Source organism: Asparagus officinalis, chromosome 8, assembly GCF_001876935.1.
Source record: "Asparagus officinalis chromosome 8, Aspof.V1, whole genome shotgun sequence".
Taxonomy (NCBI): domain Eukaryota; kingdom Viridiplantae; phylum Streptophyta; class Magnoliopsida; order Asparagales; family Asparagaceae; genus Asparagus; species Asparagus officinalis.
In genome coordinates this window covers 40,017,608-40,036,893 of record NC_033801.1, presented here as the reverse complement: position 1 = coordinate 40,036,893, position 19,286 = coordinate 40,017,608, and the positions used below count along the sequence as shown (strand labels likewise).

The 19,286-nt window shown below is 35.3% G+C and overlaps 1 protein-coding gene across 8 annotated transcripts; it reads right to left on the bottom strand.

Annotated features, from left to right (window-relative positions):
• Window positions 4,476-18,913, bottom strand: LOC109819874 (pentatricopeptide repeat-containing protein At4g37170). 8 transcript variants are annotated; one of them, XM_020385831.1, is made up of 5 exons: window positions 16,501-18,913; window positions 11,476-11,582; window positions 7,754-9,292; window positions 4,849-4,958; window positions 4,476-4,711 (listed from the first exon to the last, which is right to left on the bottom strand). In XM_020385831.1, exon 1 carries the CDS (start codon window positions 18,620-18,622, stop codon window positions 16,733-16,735), a length of 1,890 nt encoding a protein of 629 aa, XP_020241420.1. In that variant the 5' UTR covers window positions 18,623-18,913; the 3' UTR covers window positions 4,476-4,711; window positions 4,849-4,958; window positions 7,754-9,292; window positions 11,476-11,582; window positions 16,501-16,732. The 8 variants fall into 8 exon arrangements, with proteins under 8 accessions (XP_020241420.1, XP_020241416.1, XP_020241417.1 ...); XM_020385827.1 differs by lacking the exon at window positions 4,849-4,958 and having other exon boundaries at window positions 7,754-7,916; window positions 8,336-9,292; XM_020385828.1 differs by lacking the exon at window positions 4,849-4,958 and having other exon boundaries at window positions 7,754-8,542; window positions 9,163-9,292.

Sequence of the window (19,286 nt, the reverse complement as noted above, 5' to 3'; positions counted from 1 at the left end):
ACATGCATGCTTCTGCAGATTATTCATTCTGATATGTTTCCTAACATACATGAAATATATAATCTGTGTTTGCATGAGGTGGAGGCCCTCATGTACGTGTCATACACGGTTACACCAACATGTAAAAACATACTTGTAAGAACGTGCCTTGTCGAGAGTTCTATTTAATAAATTTAAAAAATACATTATATAGTTTGTAGTTTGTAGTTTGTAGTGTCCCAACAAGTTCTCTTAGATTTTATAAAAAAACAAACTAACAAGAACAGAAACTACACATAATATTATCATGGTGGGCTAATGGCCCACGGATCTGATAATAAACTGACAAGAACAGAAACTACACTTAATATTAGTTTATGTATGATCTCATAATGTGTAAAGTGTGACACATAATTGTAAAATTTGTTGAGATCTTTGAGAATTTTGGAATGGTAACTTCATGAATGATGTCATTGGGAAATAAATGGTATTAGAATATATGCCATTATGTTTATAATAAATAGCATATTTCATCTTGCTTTTTGCTTATTTCTATATACAATCTTATGTTCTTGAGTTATATTTCAAGTTTGCAACTATACCTTGGTTTAATGTGTTAAATAATTAGTGAAATTTTAAGTAACATTAAATCCTAATTGGCTTCACATGATTTTCATCACTTTGTACTACTTTGTGGGATAAAATATGATTTAAAGACAATCAATTTCAATCATTTAGGAACATACTTAATTAATTCCTGGTTTAAGGATGATCATAATTTTTGGACCATTATATAGTTTGTCGAGATTTCTATTTAATAAATTTAAAACATACTTGTAAGAACATGAAAATTTTGTAGTTTGTAGTGTCCCAACAAGTTGTCATAGTTTTTTTCTTAAACAAACTAATCTAGGAACTAAATTGCTAACCAACACCTTTGATGCTTCCTTATCAGGTCTCTGATAAGAAATTCATGTAATTGTTATTATTTCTGAATATGTGGTTTAGATTTTTGTTGGGTACATCTTAAATTGTTTCTCCTATCACTATCAAACGGTAAGGAACTCTTTTGTTGTTGAATGTAGAATGAATGAAAATGAAAGTTTTACATTGTTAGTCTGTAGTTAAAATATCAATAGGGTTGAATAAATATTTTTGGACCATTTCTTGCATATACATTCAATGCTTGTAAATTTCTTGATGAAATTTATTTCATACTCGTGATTTTATAAGTAAGATATGCTCTCCATGCTCTATTTTAAAAACTGTTTGGTATATTCAGGTAAGGGCAAGTAATTAATTTTGTTTAAAGTTATTATAATTAAGTGTAAGCTTTTCTTTGAATCTTATTTCTTGAAACTGCTTACCAGCTCTAATGTACAGGATTTGGTTCACATAAACATCTTTAGGAAGCAATAAGAGAAGTTACTGCTAGCAAAATTACCCAGCTGAAAAAATATCAAGGATGGTTATCTCTATGGTTCATTTCTGGTTTAAGGATTCCAGTTTCGAAGTACTGACCCCTATCACTAATCAGGTAATCTTTCCTCTTTTCTTCTAAAAAAGGATTTCTTGGTATGTTGTGATTCTTCATTTTGTCATTTATCAATTATATAGTTGCTAATATCTAAATCAAGTGATTATGTCGTGATACATTAATTTTATGCTAGCATAATTACCCATATGGTTGGAAATTTTGCTAGGCTCTGCAAATGTAGCCAATAGGTACTATTTGTGTCAGATTCTCTCTTCAAGAGAAGTTTAAATTTACATATATTAACGTGTCTACCGTTTTCTTTCTAACTTCTGATTGTCCGAAACAATTTGTGCAGCTTTTGAAGTTACCTTGCAAAAGGTATATTATGCTTCTGGCTTATGCATATTTTTTTTTTTTTCGTATTTGTTTTTTTAAATAATTAATGGGAGGTTAAGGAATTTGGGAGTAGTAGTCTAGTGGGGCAACTCATTTATAACAGAATTCATATTATGACTCAATATTGATGGTAATGTTTGGTATTGCCAAAGTTCACTTTTTTACCCCATAAGACTAATCCTTGCTGGAATTTTGACTTGTCATATCCTGCAAGATCCGTTTGAAAACAATTATTTTTGACGAAAGAAATTAGAGCTTGTAAGGGTGTGTTTGGTTGCAACTTGCAAGATGAAGGCTGTGTATATTTTGAATAACTTTTACCTATTCAAATTTTTTTTATGATATGAATGTATTTATGTGATGACTGTTTTTCAATTGCCAAAAAGAATATTACATGGCATTCAAACTCATAGTGCATATGAAATAAATTATGCAGATGTATCTCAGTTTGCCTATGGATATCACACCTACACTGAGTCCATGAGATTTATTCATGTAATAATTCAATTACCTTGAGCTGACAGCATCGTGGATTCCTTTCATCTTGTTTATGCCCAAAAATTAAAGTTAGTAAGCATAAATCAGAAATTTCATATAAGAAAACTAACTGTCATCGTGCATGTGTAATGAACTATGGAGACTTAATTCAGTATGACTACTTGACTATCAACAAGCAATATGAATTTATGATATGAAGTCAATGAGGTTAATGCCAGACAACACTTACCTTGCGCTGCCAGTATCTGGGATTCCTTTTCTCCTGTTTATATAAAAAAACTCTAATAAGCACATTATGTCTGATGTTTAAAAAAAGTAAGCAGGAAGGAGGTCTCTTCCTTCAGAAATGACAATGAAGTAGAAAGTTCCATAAATCTACACAGATGTAGCAGTAAATATTTATCATAAGCGATGTTGAACCACATTTTTACAGCTACACTTTTCTAAAAGAGTCCCTCTTGAAACCATTATCATTACTTTCCTAAAAAGCATAAAGAAGATATGATAAGGAAAACACTTAAAGAGTCCCTTTGCATATCAACATCAAATATCCAGATATGTTTGTATATTTGAAATGTAATATGCAGAGTATCTGTTTGATGAGTAAAATCACAGTTCAAAAAATCATGATCTGACTAAAGCATATTGATATTTGATCTTCTAATCCGAGAAAAATATTATTTTGCATGTGAATATCATAGATCTAATATAAATTGTGATTTTCATAGTATGCATTCAGAGTCAGTTGGATAACCATCAACATCAAAGTTTCGTATTACTGGATATCTTAGAATTGGAATGAAGGGGGAAAACAGGTAGGATATCACAGTTTACAAAACCAGTACTATAATAGCAGGATACTTGACTTTTTAATCCAGAAGAAAGCTTTTATTACACATTTTTGGAATAACATATACTTAAAAATACAATTTGATGATTATAATATAAAAATCCAAAAGAGTACATGGCTTACCTGATGAAACAGACAAAGGAGCAGTACGAAGAATTGAAGCAAACCCTGATTCGGACAAACATTGACCTTTTGTAGAATTAGAACAGAAGGAGATGATTGCTAATTAGAACAAAATTAAATTAAATGATTAAATGAAGAGCAAAAAAGAAAAATCATTCTTACCGATGCCAAATTTCAGACAGCTGAGGAGATGATGGCGGATGCGCAGAGACTATGATTAGGGCAAGAACAATCATCTTTGGAAATTTATGGCTTAACATCGTGGGAAGGCGTAACGTAATAAGAACTGAAAGAAGGCGGAGAGAAGGCGTAAGCTAAGGAAGATTTAGGGTAACGGATGAACCTTCGAATTGATTTCATCTTAAAAATTTTTAACGGAAGATCGAATGGGCTGAGGAGAAGGCGGAGAGGAGGAACCGAAGGAATATTTAGGGCTTTTGATTTCTGCGGATGTTCTAAGGGATAAGATTGGTATATAGGTTCCGGTTGAAGGTTAATTTGGGGAGGGAAAGTTTTTTCAGTAACTCGCTCTTTTAAAGGGGTAATAGATTAGATATTTCGTATGGCTAATAACGCTTTGATAATATTTTATCACACTTCAGGCTTGCGGGCCCATTAATACGGCATAAGCCACGGGATCCATTAAGTACAGCGTGTTGTTTAGCTAATCAACTATAAAAAAATGGATCGTCACTGCTATTGCTAGTCTTTAGTTTTACATAATTAAACCCTTCATGGCTTCCCCATGTAGGACTATCTTTGGGGTATCACAAAGATGATCCATTTAGAACCACGGTAATATGCGCTGGCTCTCTCTTTTATAAATTTCGCCTAAGCACACGCTTGAAACAAGGATTGCTGCACTTCCTAAGATCTTTAACAAACACAAGCACCTGAACAAAAGGGCTGCCTTGCAAACATACTCTCCAAAATTATAGGTATACTCTTGTCCATTAGTTTCGCCAACAGCTAGACTTCTCAATGATATGTCATGGATGTACCAATCAGATACAGATGCCTGAAGTTCACTTAAAACTTGTAGATCACAACGAATGAACACTACATCACAACATTGAATGTGTCGCCCATCCAGATTACAAGACAGAATATATTTAGTAGATTAAAGCAAATAAACACTACATCACAGCGTTGAATGTGTCATCCATCTAGATTAATTATAAGAAAGAATATACACACACATAATAAGAATAAGAACATGCAAGAAAGGACAAAGTTTACACATCTACAGGTCGGTCATCTCCTTACTACCCAGAAGCACGCGAAGTTTGATGAACTGATCGAACTTTGGAGCTCTCAGTTCACTTTAGTGGCCTCCGTCAACCTGAATGAGCATGTCATCCATATTTTCCCAGTTTGGTGATTCACATCTTTATTAAAAAAATGTAAGGGTGTCAATGCTAAAGATCTCCAAGGGCAGAGAATGCCCCCAAAAGACGAAGAACAAGTATTACCTATGTTCATAGGAAAAATAAACGAGCAAGTATTTTGACATGACAATGGATACTGATAGTAATATAATAGATTAAAATCTCTGCCCCTTCATCAAAATTCCAAAATGATGGAGATAGCTGAAAGCCAAACTTTGCACTCTTAACACATATCCAGATCGAACGCCTATTTATCATGATATACCACAATTCTGAGTTGCTGTGAGAGTTGATGCATAGCGATTTTTAAGGATGTAAAAGTATAACAACTCGTGGATGCTTTTATCATCGTTCTTCTGTATAAAAATAAATCAGTATTATTCAAGTGATTGTTATTATTCTTTAGGTTGATTCCAATGGTAATCAATGAGCTGGAGGTGTGCGTGTCTGTGCAATCATTTGTGTTTTCCCGATTATGTGAAGATTCCTGGTTTAGTAAATCTGGACTTTCTCTGACAACTTACAAAAAAATCTCTGTGCCTCATACCGAAGAGGTTATAATAAAATTAACTTAATTGCCACTTTCTGGTCCGTGTGAATTCACAAAAATCTTCTACAGCCCATAGACTAAATTTTCATCTGAAAATACTATTACAACTTAATAGAGAACTGCCACTAAAGGAAATAGTGTTGAGCTACCAGATCTTGATTCCAATCAAGGCATGACCAGAACTAAAGTAAAACTAGAATAGGGGACACCTTCACATCAGATGGCATGCAATCAAAGATTAAGGTCCATCTAATAGAGTCCAATGTTAGAAGATTCCTCAAGCATTTGCCCATGTGCTCCGGTGCCTCTACTTACTAGTACTAAAAAGAAGGACCTTTCATCTTTCCTTTGGTTCAACTTAGACATTGGAAATACTTCGTACTTGCTTCTTTCCATGCCTTATTAATTTGATCTTTTTATTTTAATTTGAAATTAGGTCATATATTGCTCCATAATATGCTTTGTACACTACTTATAATCATTAGAGTATAAAATTATAACCCTCAACCCTCACCACAATTCTGGAGTTTTGGTGTAATGGAAGAGATTCTTTGACAGGGTACCAGAGCAAACCCATGTTCAAATCCCACCGGTCACCCGTGTTCAAAGCCCAGCCAAAAATTTAAAAGGATTTAGAAAAATTTTGTTGCATGAGTCCAAGTTTCGACCTATGGAATCTCAACTTATAGGAGCATGTTAGAGTGTAGAAGTCACAACCCTCATCTCTCACCACAGCTCCACAGATTTTATGTAGTGGAAGGGATCTTTAACAACGACTCTATATTCGAACCTTTCTGTTCAAGGCCTAGATGTATATTTTCCTATGTTCACGACGTCTCGTGTTCTACGTATTTATTATGATTCATATATAGCAATTGTTAAAATGAATGAAATAATTGTATCCTTTTAGAATTACATAAAATTTCTAAATATTTTTGATGGTTTTGTGAACATTTGTCACATATTTCACTCAGGCTAGTGCATTTTTAATGCTCTCTGAAATTAGATCATCAGTTGCTCCATAACATGCTTTGTCCCCTGATTTATAGCTATATACGCATACCTCAATGCTCTACTCCTAGATATTAGTGTAAGCTTCTTATGAAAATTGAAGTCCAATTAATCGATCACTCTGTCTTCGAGCACCTTTGATGATCTCTAGGTAAAAAAAAGAAAAGAAAAGCCGGCCTGAACTAAACGCCTAGTGCATTTATTTATACAAAAACAGTGATCGGACAAAAGCCGAGGCATGGGATGATGAATACCAAAGTGCGCACATTTGACTCTGTTCACAATATTCTTATCTTTCCTTATGTGTTTCATATCACGCATGTAGTAATTGTTCAAATAACTGAATTTATTGCACTGTTCCCAGTCCACATACCATCTATGAGGATGTTTTTCATATTATGTGAATATTTGTCAACAATTTATTAGGCTAGTGCATTTTTTGGTGTCTCCCACCCAATAAAGCACATATATTTCTGGCTCTTCTACCCGTATTCAACATGTATGCGATACCAACACTGCATGGACCCATGAAGAATTTCGTGTTGGAAATACAGCTACGTCCAAAACGTTGAGCTTTCAGGTTTAAAACACAGGTGGACAGTATTTCTCTAGCTATATTCAAGAGATTTTAGAATTGTTTTAATTATAAGCCCCATAAACCAATAGTGAATGAGTAAAAAAGCAAAAAAAATTATACCCTTTTTAATGCAACCAAGATGCAAGAGAAGAATCACCTCTTCTGTCGACAAGAGTGCAGACTCCTCATTGCTTCCCAACAATGATCCAAGGAAACAAATTACTTTGACTTAAATTTGCCCGTAAAAATATGCACATGCAAATGCGCACTCAAACAGACATCCATAAATGAAATACTCCTATATATACATATATACACTCCAAATAGAAAAATACCTATATCCTGCATTTTGCAGATTTTGTGTCCTGATCTCATGTTTGTGTCCCATCGGGCACTTTTGCCATATAGCTAGCACGTTACAGGATATATGAATTTGTGGATTTTTCCTCTTTCACCTTAAAACACGACTTATTATTGTTGGAAGTTAAGAATTTGTCAAAATACCAGTTCAAATTCACAAAGTCATTTCATAAATGTATATCAAAGTGTTATTTCTATTTGAACTAGCATTCAGCTCTCAAAGGTGTCAGGCATCAAATAACTCTCAAAGGACAAAAAAAATCTAGATGCAAGTTGGGTCCAACTATTCACACTCCCAAACAGTAACTTTGGGGGGGGGGGGGGGGGCGGGGGGGGGGGGGGGGTGTGAGGACTAAATTGTCCTTCTCCCAAACCAAAACAGGCCAAGTCCATTCTAGAAACACCCTCAACATCAAAAGGGCATTTTCGGCAACTCACTCCCAAAATTACTGTTTGGGAGTGGATATAGCAACATGGATGCAAGTTCTATAAGTTAACTGCAAAGGAAATGACATGTTTTCCTAGTTTTTTAGCAAATATCTACCTCATTGCTCCCAGAACACGAGGGTTGCGTAGGAATCTTGTAAATAATATGGCGACTTCCTCGAAGTCAGCAACTTGGAGCACAAAGGCCTCGATATTAGTTAAACATTTTATTGTCCTTGTAGAAAATAAGTGGTTTCCAGGGAACCTAATTGTCGCGACATCTGCATAAAGAAATATGCAAACAAGTAGCATAGGTGAGAATTACTTAGCAATTTCTTTCAGAAATTTGACGAAAGCATAAGATAAACATTTAAGAAAAATATGTTATCGTCAATAGTAAATTAATGATACATATCAATTGAACTTCCAACAATATTTTGTGTCATGCACAAAATAGCAAACAATTAACTTTTTGTTACACCATGTTAGGTTTTTTAGTATATAACTACGTGAACTCCAAGTGGATAACATGCCCATTCATTAATCTGATATCAAATTCCAATAGATGCTTGCTTACTCTTTTTGTTCTCTTTACTACTCAAATATAACAATAGACAAGGCATACAGACAGCTTGACCAGTGACCACGTTAATGAGTATTAACATATAAGCAGGCTTACAGAAAAATTCAATAAGATTACCTTTATGCACTGAAAGAATGTTCAAGATACCACATTAGAAGCTCTTCACCACAAACATCTCCCTCTGACAGAGGATCTGTATGTCCATCTGTATCTGTATGTCCATCTGCTCCAATGATTTCCACTTTACCCCTCACTATAAAGGCTATTTTTTCAATAGGACCACCTTGGTAAAGGAAGTCACTTCCACTTATGTAGAACCGTGGCCTTAATTTTTCAATAATAGCATCAGTGATGGGTTAATCCAATGTAAACACAAGGAGCTGCGTAACGTGTAAAAGATAAAAATCAAACATGTCCGAAGGTGATTGCAAAAATGCAAAGTAAACTTGCCTTTTGGTACTTGACGTCCTATTTACTTATAACTGTGACAGAGACAAAAGCCTTCATAAGAACACCAGTCCATTATTTAATCTTGTAGCCATCACTGTGCCCATTGTCTTGGAAGGAAACAGTCGGGCATTTCAAGGAACTTGAAGCAAACTAGCTCAGATATATATTGTTTCATCATTGTAAAATTGGCAATAATATCCTAGGCAGCACTTGACTTCTAGTTAAACTAATCCATGCACACAAATATAGAGCTATGTTTCTGGTTTTATCTCAAAGATGATTTCGACATACTCATCTTTGTTTCTTATGGTTTAAGAGTAACCTTCTAATTGTGTGAAATAATGTTACTTTAACAATATTGCCTTTGCAAGTGCAGCATTCAATCTTGGATAGTAGAGCATTAATAGCATAAACTATAAAGAAAACAGCAAACAAGAACACACTTCTGCTATTTTCCTTTTAAAAAAGGACGAAATCTTATATTGTAGACTCACTTTTTTAAGAAAATTGAAGATATGACTCCGTATCTCTCTCTGAAGATCTTCTGACAAGTTCTCAAGTAGCTCCTCCTCATCTACACCATGAGTAGCAGCCCAGCTAAATCTGTCTGCTTGCCTTACTTGCCTAAGTTATTCAATGTAACACAATGACAAGGCGTACCATCAACAATTATCAATTAAGTAGATATATCATATGCTAATTGACATGATAGTTCAAACAATTTAATTGCATGATTTTGCTGACAAAATGAGATGACAAACAACTAATCAGTGTCCATAGTACTCTAACGTCTCAATAAACATGTAAAAAGAACAAAGAACAATTATTTTAGCAGATTAGCAGTTCCCATACAGTGTCTTAGATTTCTCATGGTGGTAAGCTTTTTTTTTTTTTTGAGAAAAAGGATGGATTACCATAACAATAATCCAGCCAGCTAAATTAACATAAACTGATTGTTACATATAATGTACACATCCCCAACCAAAAATGTGCACTCAAATCCCAACTGAACTTACAAAACAACATGGTGGTAAGTTTTAAGTCCATGCTCTTACGATCTCCATGTTGAGCATGTTGGATGAGATAAATAAAAAACGTGATAAGAGCAATATAAATTTGTATGGAGTTCGTGATGGATGAAAATGTAACAGAACAATTAGTAGGTGTAGACACAAAAAAAATTGCTTTTTATCAACAAGCCCAATAAATGAAACTTATTGTGAGGATGATAGTACCTCATAAAAAGAATCAAAACTAATATGAGATATAGTACCACATATAAATCTAAACTAATGAAGGTAGACCCTCCATATTAATTAATTCAAAGGGGCACGCCTTCCCCTTGTAGCTGTCAAAGTGGATGAGCTGAACAAGCCTTATCAATCAAAATCAATATGAGGGATAATACCTCATATAAATGAAAATCAAGTTGAGGATGACATCACCTCATGTAAAATTGAGAGTATGTGAACCTTTTATTAATCCAACACAGGAAACACATGCCTCATCGCTTCATATTGATCAAATTTTCAAACTTGAGGATACCCATCAATTTCAAGAGATGACATGTGATCATAAGCCTTGACTATAAAATCTAACTCGAGGATACCCACCCTCATACGAATCTAATTTCAAATTGTAGGGATATGGGCTCTCCATTACACTTATTTTAGAAACATGAAAGACAACCAGATGGACATATGAGAAGTGAAAAGCAAATAAAGTGTTCGTTATGATAAACGAATGCAGCAATCTTGATAAGGAAGTTTCAACAAGGAAGTTATAGTAACTCCCCCACCAATCCCTTTCAAACACATGGCAGTAACTTCCCATTGTCTTCCTATAAATTGAGAACTTATTTGCCATTGAAAAGGATAGAGAGATAAGAACAAAAAAGGACAAAAAAAAGATAGAGAAAAGACGGAGAGATTGAAAAGAAAGAGAGACTTAGAATTTGAAACAACAACGACAAGGTCCTCTGTATTTTTTTTATTTTTGAAAGGGAGGAGGGCTCCAGAACATTGTCTGGAGACCCAAGATACCATCTTCTTTCTCTTCAATTTTGTAATACATTAGAAAGATAATTAAATTGATATCTCTCTACATTTGATTCTTGATGTCTATTTATTTATTTTATTTTATTTTGCTTTCTACTAATCAGGGGTTTCTTTTAACAAGAGTAATTAACAGAAAGAAATAAATTTCTGGAAGCATGCACCTCCTAATTTGTTTTTACAAACAAAGTGATACTAATATATATCGGAGTAAATATTTAGAGATTGCTCTACTCTTCTTGAGATTGGTGTTACGACTTGGTCAATAAGAGATTAGCCTACTCAAATATTATTATTTTTCTGATGGATATTGGTACCACTTTGAATTTTTTTTATAAAACAATGACCAGAAAAAAACTGAGAACATTAAAAGAACACAAATCATACAGTACTTTGATAAAGTGAGCGTCATCTACTAATCTATAGTCTCAAAAGGTTTTTAAGGATGGTAAGCCCTAATCTAGATGCTAAAATTTAGCCAAGTTTAAGAGGAAATCATAATCCTTCGAACATAAGCAAAACCAAGAAAACTCCACGACGAACTTCACAGCATAAAATATATGAATATTTAGTGTTATGACTAGCTCAATATTTTGATAATGAACTTCTATTGCGAGATATCATATATGTGGTTTTCATACTGAACAACATGCAGAGTAGGAAGTAAGTCTGCCTCCATAGCAACATGAGCAAAAATTAGGACAACAAAATTGATCGGATTGGTAGTTGATATTATATATGTGGTTTTCATACCTCCTGCCAAGAGCTCGAAGAAGGGTACTTGTATTCCCGACACATAGTGAATTCAACTTCCAGCCCAAAATAACTTGGAGTTGGGTTACTGCTAAAGTACTGATTTTCTGTTGACAAAATTTTAAAATACTTAATGTAAAGGAAGTATATTTCAAAGAACAAACATAGGTTAACAGCTGAGATAAAAAAGATATATGTTGTCAAAAAATCCAAAAGGTACGCATAACCTGGAATTAAGTCATATATATGACCCTAAAGCATGTCGTCAAAGTAAACAATGTAACCTTTAGTATGTGCTTATAGATGTCTCTCTATGCACTTGTAGTAAATGAGAAACACAACAGATACCTACATGGCAGATTTCTGAGATGTGTTCTTAACTTCCATACAAATACAATACAGAATTGCCCCAAAACAATAGCAAATTTTGACGGTATGTCTCTTTTTCTTTTCTGGAGTAACCGGGGAAAGATGCCCAGGGATTTGTTAACTAGAGAAGCTAGATACAAAATATACATAGAGGGGAAGGACGAAAAGAGGGAGGAGTACAGTAGAAAGAAAGAGGAAGGAACTGGAAGACTAAAATAAAGTACCCACCTAAGTACCTAACTATTTAGGGCTTAGAGGTTTTATTATAATTAATGTATTTCACCTGGAGGAATGACAACCACTCCTCAGTAACTAATCCTTACATTCGAGTATTTCTTGAACAACTTTCTCTAGATGCTAAAGCTGAGTTTCCTTTCCGTTAATTTGATAATCATTTCCTGCATATTGTGTTGAACTTCCTGTCTTATCTATAAGGTTACACAGGAAGTAATGGAGGATTGGACATTAAAAGGACACATACAAGAAAATTCAAGAGATAGATATAAGGGGTTAACTGATAGTTCAGTTAATGAGCCTCATCCAACAATGGATATATAGAAAAGCAAATTATTTCTGACAAATTATGTCTGATATCTTACATATATCAACAGATGTTCTGAGGAATATGCAAGATGCAACCCAACACATTGGAAAATAATTCCTATACAAACCAGAGCCTAACAGACGGGTCTATAGTTCAGGATTCCATAGCTAAATGGTGTGAGGCATAAACTAAAAAAATACAAAATCTAGTCAGAAGCCACAAGGAAGTGTTTGGAAATTTTTCGACAGCAGGTCAGCAAATAAACTACAATAGCCTGTAGCAAGGCATTCCAATACCTAGAACGTTTAGAATCATTGATTAATAACTCGTAACTAATTAAGCAAGATCTCCTTCCAATCCCTTGCTTCAACTTCACTCTTTTAGTACAAGCACTTGCTCTTTGCTTGACTGTTGATGTTTGTATATCCTGTGGCAAAGAGTTCAATTGTGGACACTCTACAAATACAAAAACAGAAACAAAACAAACATAATGACCCATCTCAGAGTATAAAACAATAACCATCAACTCTCACCACAACTTCGGAGTTTTGGTGTATTGGTTGGGTCCTTTTACATGGTATCAAAGAAACTCATGTTCAAAACCCACCGGCCACGAATTTAAAGCAGATTTTCTAAAAATTGACACTGCTACTTTAGTCTAGATTTTAGTTCATAAAAGGAGCGCTAACCTTATGGGCATTGTTAGAATATAAAAATATATCCCTACACCCTCACTATAACTTTGAAATTTTGGTGTAGTGGTTAGGAATTTTAAGATAGTATTAGAGCAACCCAAGTTCAAATCTCACCGGCCACAAATTTAAAGCAGATTTTCTAAAAATGACACTACTGTATGAGTCCAAGTTTCGAGTTATAAAAGGATGCTCGATGTGCGGAGGCATGTTAGAATATAAGACAATAACACTCAATCCTCACCATAACTTCAAATTTTTGGTGTATTGGTTGGGTCATTTCACAACTTAAAAAGTCCAAAAAAAATGTTGAAGAACATTAAGGAACAATACCTAATAATTTTCAATTAAAAGAAATGCATAAAAGAGAAGAAAAAATGAGGAATGATTGTCATATTTTCTTGTGTGGTACAAATGCATGCCTATTTATACATATCTTTTTTGAAAAAACTATTTATACACATCCATACAAGGTATATAGGAGTGATTCATAACACTAATTGCATGGCACTAATTATATAATCATGCACAATCGAATCATTTTCTAAATATGAATCACTACAAAATAAGTGGTAGCTAGCAATGTTTGATTACCAACGTTTGAGCAAACGTTGGGAATTACCAACATTTGCGCCAAAAACATTGGGAATTATCAATGTTTGCACCAAAAACATTGGGAATTATCAATGTTTTCTCTAAATTTTTTGGCAGATAATGTATGTCCCACATCGGATAGTTTCAAATAATATGAGGTATTTAAAACATAGTTGCAGAAGAGAAGGGAAGCTCTTCGTATGAACTCCCCAGGATTTCCCTTTGGCTCCTTGTTGATGGGCTTTGGATAATATTTACGTTCACAGTGGTCTCTGTTGTTTCTACAAACTGGATTGTTATTCGTGGGTTTGAATTAAATAAGGGATTGTGGACTTTGAAATAACTAATGTGGCTGAGCTGTAAGAAAAATAAGGGTATTGTGTGGGCCCTGAAGTAATCACAAGGTATGGGGCTGTTTGGTTGTTGTTGGTAAAATTGTGTATTTATGACACAACTTGGAAAGTTGTTGTCCACCTCATCAATTTCACTTGTATACTTTTCTTTGTTTGTTTTTGATTCCATCGGAATCATAAATTGCTTGTTTGGTTTGCAAATGTAACTTTAATTGTTTGTTTGGAAAGTGTAAAAAGTGGTCCCTACTCAAATGATCATATTGGTTGGAATTATTTTTTATTATTTTTTCTGACTTCAATGTTAGCTTTCTCCTAAAATCATGTCTTTTTTTTATGAAAGAACTTTACAAGCCACATCAGCATATGAAATCACTTTACACTATTTTCACAACTACAAACAAACAATTGAAAGTGATGAAAGCTGTCATTGGGACCCACTTTTTTACACTTTCCATCCTTTTACATGGTAAAAACATACAACCAAACAGCCCCTATGTGGGCTTCTAGATAAATTGTAGAGTAATGTGTGCCCTTGAAATAAATGACAACGCATGTGGGCTTGCTGGATAAAATTGGCACAACCAACATTTTCAACTAGAAACGTTAGAGCATTGCCAATGTTTTTACCAAATGTTGATGCCCTACTACCTACAGCTGCTGTTGGAACATTTCCACCAATTGTTGGTGCTCAACTTTGCAATGTTTCTAAAACATTGTTAGATGTGAAAAAAATCGCTGTTAAATACCAATTTTTTTGTAGTGAATGATATATGATTGATTCAAGGCACCAATCAATGAATGGTCAAACTCTGTGCTAGGGGCTGTTTCACTGCATTTTTTCAGAGAAAAAGGTGGAAAGTAGGGTTTGTGGGGTCCACATCAACTTTCCAAAACTTTCCTAGTTTGGTTGAAAATGAAAAAGGGTGACGTGTCACCCAAAGAGATGATGTGTCACCACCAAATACTAATTCCCTCCAAGTTGGAGGGGTAATGTGGGAGTCATGGGACCCTGTTACAGGAAAGGACTGTCAAGTGATTGTGAGTGGTAATGTGAATTTTTGGGAAGTGAGTAAAGTTTTTAACTGAGTTATATTATTATTCTATGAACAGGACAAAAGAATATATCGCTGCAATTCAAAAGAAAAAACTCCGCAAAAGTTTTTGTGTCTCTTAATACAAAAGTAATATTATTCTTACAAAGTAGCTACTCATTGCACTTTCTTTTAAAATTGGTTGAAAGCCGAAAAACAATTTAGTTCATCCAAATGATAAGTAGAGCACTCAAAGGCACTTTTTGCTAGTCAAGAAAAAAATAATTGGGAAACTCAAGTGCATTAAGCACCCTGCTGGGACCTGGGAAACAGTGACCCTGAAAGTTATTCCCTAAAAATAATTGGGAAACTCAGGTAGAACACTCAAAGGCATTTTTTGCTACTCAAGAAAAAAAAGGGGAAACTCAAGTCCATTGCTGGGAAACAGTGACCCTGAAAGTTATCCCCCCTGCGCGCATTGAGGAAAAATCAAGAAGTAAAAAAATAAAAAAACAATATGACTTAAGTATTGATGGGAATCTCTCCGATGAGAGAGAGAGAGAGACTCAGATTAAAACTGAACAGGGCCAACATTATAAATCATTTCAATGGATGTATTATCTAATAAAAAGTGAGGAATCAATGTCCATATGCACTCTTGTTTTATTTTTAATGGCAACAAGGGAACCTTGGTCAGGGGAGCTGCAACTAGACAACCAGGCTGAGTTCGAGCCCACGCCACACCTTAAGTGGTTATGCACTCTCATTAAGGATGTGTACTAGATGCCAACATGACGTTTGGAGGGGTGAGAAGAATATTCAACTTTGAGTTTGGTGGCATAACGATCCGATTAGTGGCCAAGATGTTGACATCGGGTATCAATGGAGGAGATCATTCTCGATGATAACTCCATCAAACAAATTCTGATCAGGACTAATTGTCAAGAGAAGATTGGAGCCCGCATGTTATACGAGAATAATGTCATCACAGGACAACCAATAATTGTTCATTCATTAAAATAAACCAGGAGCGTTTCTGTTCATTTGCAACACTGGTCCGAGCCCATGGTGCCCGAATCAAGAAGACTGCATAATTTGACAGCCCAAAGTTCATCTTAATCTGGACAAAAATCACAAATAGTTTCAGACACAATACTCAGGTGAATGAAAAGCATCTCTAATCATTCAACCGTACAAATGTAATACAAAGCATTCTATGTTCTAATAATTTATTCTGTGTCACATATGCATGATAAAGCATCACATGTTATTAATAAATATGCTGCTCATACAAACCAGGAAAAAAAACTAAATCTGATAATAACACATATTCTACATGCATTCAACAAAAAACACAGTATTGTAAATATAGAAGTTATCCAAAGAAGCAATAAAATAAATCATTAAATATATGAAATGTATTATCAAATATGAGGCCTTACCTCTCCCTTTGCCTTTACTGAACTCGAAAGTTTATTGCTGAAGGCTTAAGCAGCCAAATCACAAGGATCCGAAAATGTTTCAGTTGTTGTAGTCGATCTGTTTCAACAATCTGACAGTCACAAAGTTTCATATATATATAAGGAGTTAATATATAATCCTTATGAGATGGCACCTGATTTCTATAACATCTGAGTGACAATTCGATCAGAGCAATCTTGAGTGACTAGACTACTACCAATAATCTCCACACGAACACACTCCATCCTTAAAATGATGAAATCTGCTCGAATCTCTAACCACAATTACTCTCTCAGAAATGCGAGAAAAGAACTTGATTGCGGTGTGGCAATCTCCACAAATTCTGAGATTCTTGAAGACCTTGAGAGGAGTCCCCTTTGGAGTTGCAATGATTCCAAAAGCCACTGCAAGCCTTTCACTATGATAAGTAAGATTCGACTCCTTTTGCTCCTCTTCCACATCATGTAACACGAAATTTGTATCAGGAACATACCCTAATTCCTTCATCCTTTTATAAAGTCTCTCTAATTCTGAAATAATCTCCTTGATTCTTGGATGAGAATAATCTCCCACCAAGAACTCGTGAACCCTCCTCTTGATCTCAATCCAACTCGCTCCTGGCTTTTTCACTACTCCTACCTTATCCATTCTCTTTCTAATCATCTCCACCTCATTCCAATTACCATTTGAAGCATAAATATTTGCCAAAGTAACATATGTTGCTGCATTCTCTGGCTCAAGCTTGAATAATGCCTCAGCTGCTCTCTTTGCAAGGGGAAGGTTCTTATGAATTCTACAACCACCAAGCAAAGAAGCCCACAAGAACTTGTCGGGTTTCATTGGCATCTTATTAATAATCTCCTCTGCTTCTTGAAACCGCCCAGACCGACTCAAAAGGTCAACAACACAGGCATAGTGATCAGCAGTGTGCATAACTCCAAACTCTTTAGGAATCGAATGAAATATTCCAACTCCTCGATCAACCAATCCAGCATGTGCACAAGCTGATAGAACTCCAACAAAAGTAATGTGATCAGGTTTCAATCCAGTTTTAACAAGTCGATCAAAACTTTCTAGAGCTTTATCAGGTTGCCCATTTTGTGCGTACCCAGAAATCAATGAAGTCCAAGAAACTACATCCGGATTCGATAGCCTTTCAAAAAACACCCTCGCTTTCTCAACATTCCCACATTTTGAGTACATATCAACAAGAGCAGCAGTAGCAAACGATCCTGAATCAAACCCAACTCTTATCATATGCCCATGTATCTCTTTTCCCAGTCCTTCGGCAGCAATCTCTCCACAAACATCCAAAACCCCAGCAAAAGTAAAATCATTTGGTTCAATCCCAGTCCTCAACATCTCACAAAACAATCCCAACCCTTCATTCTTCCTCTTTGCATCAAAATACCTCCCAATCATCGCAGTCCAAGAAACCACATCTCTCTCAGTCATTTCATCAAATACATATCTAGCATTATCAATTTTCCCACATTTTGCATACATATCCACGATCGCACTCAAAGCCACCTTATCCAATTCAACCCCACATCTCACAACTTGACCATGCATCTCCTTCCCCAATCTCAATGACCCAATTCTCGCCGCAGCAGTCAAAGCTGCCGACATCACAAACTTATTATTCTTATCAGCAACATTTTCACTCTGATACTCTCGATACAACTCCATCGCATCGAGAGGATGACCATTACGATCATAAGCTGAGATAATAGAGGACCATGAAAAGTGGTCTTTAGTTGGCATCGAGTCGAAGAGCTTTCGAGCTTGATTGAGGTCGGAGGCGGAGGAATAGGCTTTGATGAGGGTGTTATAGGAGCAGAGGTCCCGGGTTGGCATTTCATCAAACATGTTTCGGGCGTGTGAGGGGGACCCACATTTGGAGTAGAGGTCGATGAGGCGGTTGGTGAGGGTGATGGAGTGAGGGAGGGTGGAGATGAGTGACCGGAGTTTGTGGGCGGAGGAGAGCGAACGGGTTCGGAGGCAGAGAGAGAAGGCTTCTTGGATCCGGTTTTGGGTGAAGAGGTTGGTTATTGGGTCGGGTTTGGAGTTTGAGGCGTTGAAGGATGGAGGTTTTTTGTTCATGGTGTTATTGTGGGCTGGGTTGTTAGTAGAATTAGGCGGGTTTTCCCCTCAGTTCGAACATTTAAACGTGAGAAATCAGGTTCCCAGCTGCTGCACATTTGGGATCTTTACATATTGGTTCCTTAAACTTTCATATTTTCAAATTATCATTCCACATTATTGAAGTGGGCATTTGGTTTCCAAAGTCATGTCAGCTATCAGTGAAGTGCGGATTGAAGCCAATATTCCATTATTAACCTTAATTTTTTTGAATTGACTTCATTTCTTCTGCTTCTTCTTCTCTTTTTCCCCCTTAAATCTGAATCCAAATCCAAAATCATTTAAACCCAAACAAAAATTGTTCTTCTCTCTTGATGTCATCTTCTTCCTGTAATCTGTTTTGCATAAGAGAGGAGAAAACTTTATATTTCTGGGGAAGAATAAATAAATGAACAGGATATCTCTTCCTAAAATAAATAAATAAGTTGGTTTCTTCTCTCTCGGTATCTTCTTCCCGTAATCCTTTTACATAAGAGGAGAGAAAAACTTTATATTTTTGAGGAAGAATAAATAAATGAATTGAGGATATCTCCCCCTCAAATAAATGAAATTGGATAGAAAACTAATGAAGGTGGTAATTTCAGTGATATGAAGTGCCAATTTGAAAAATAAAAATTAAGTGCTC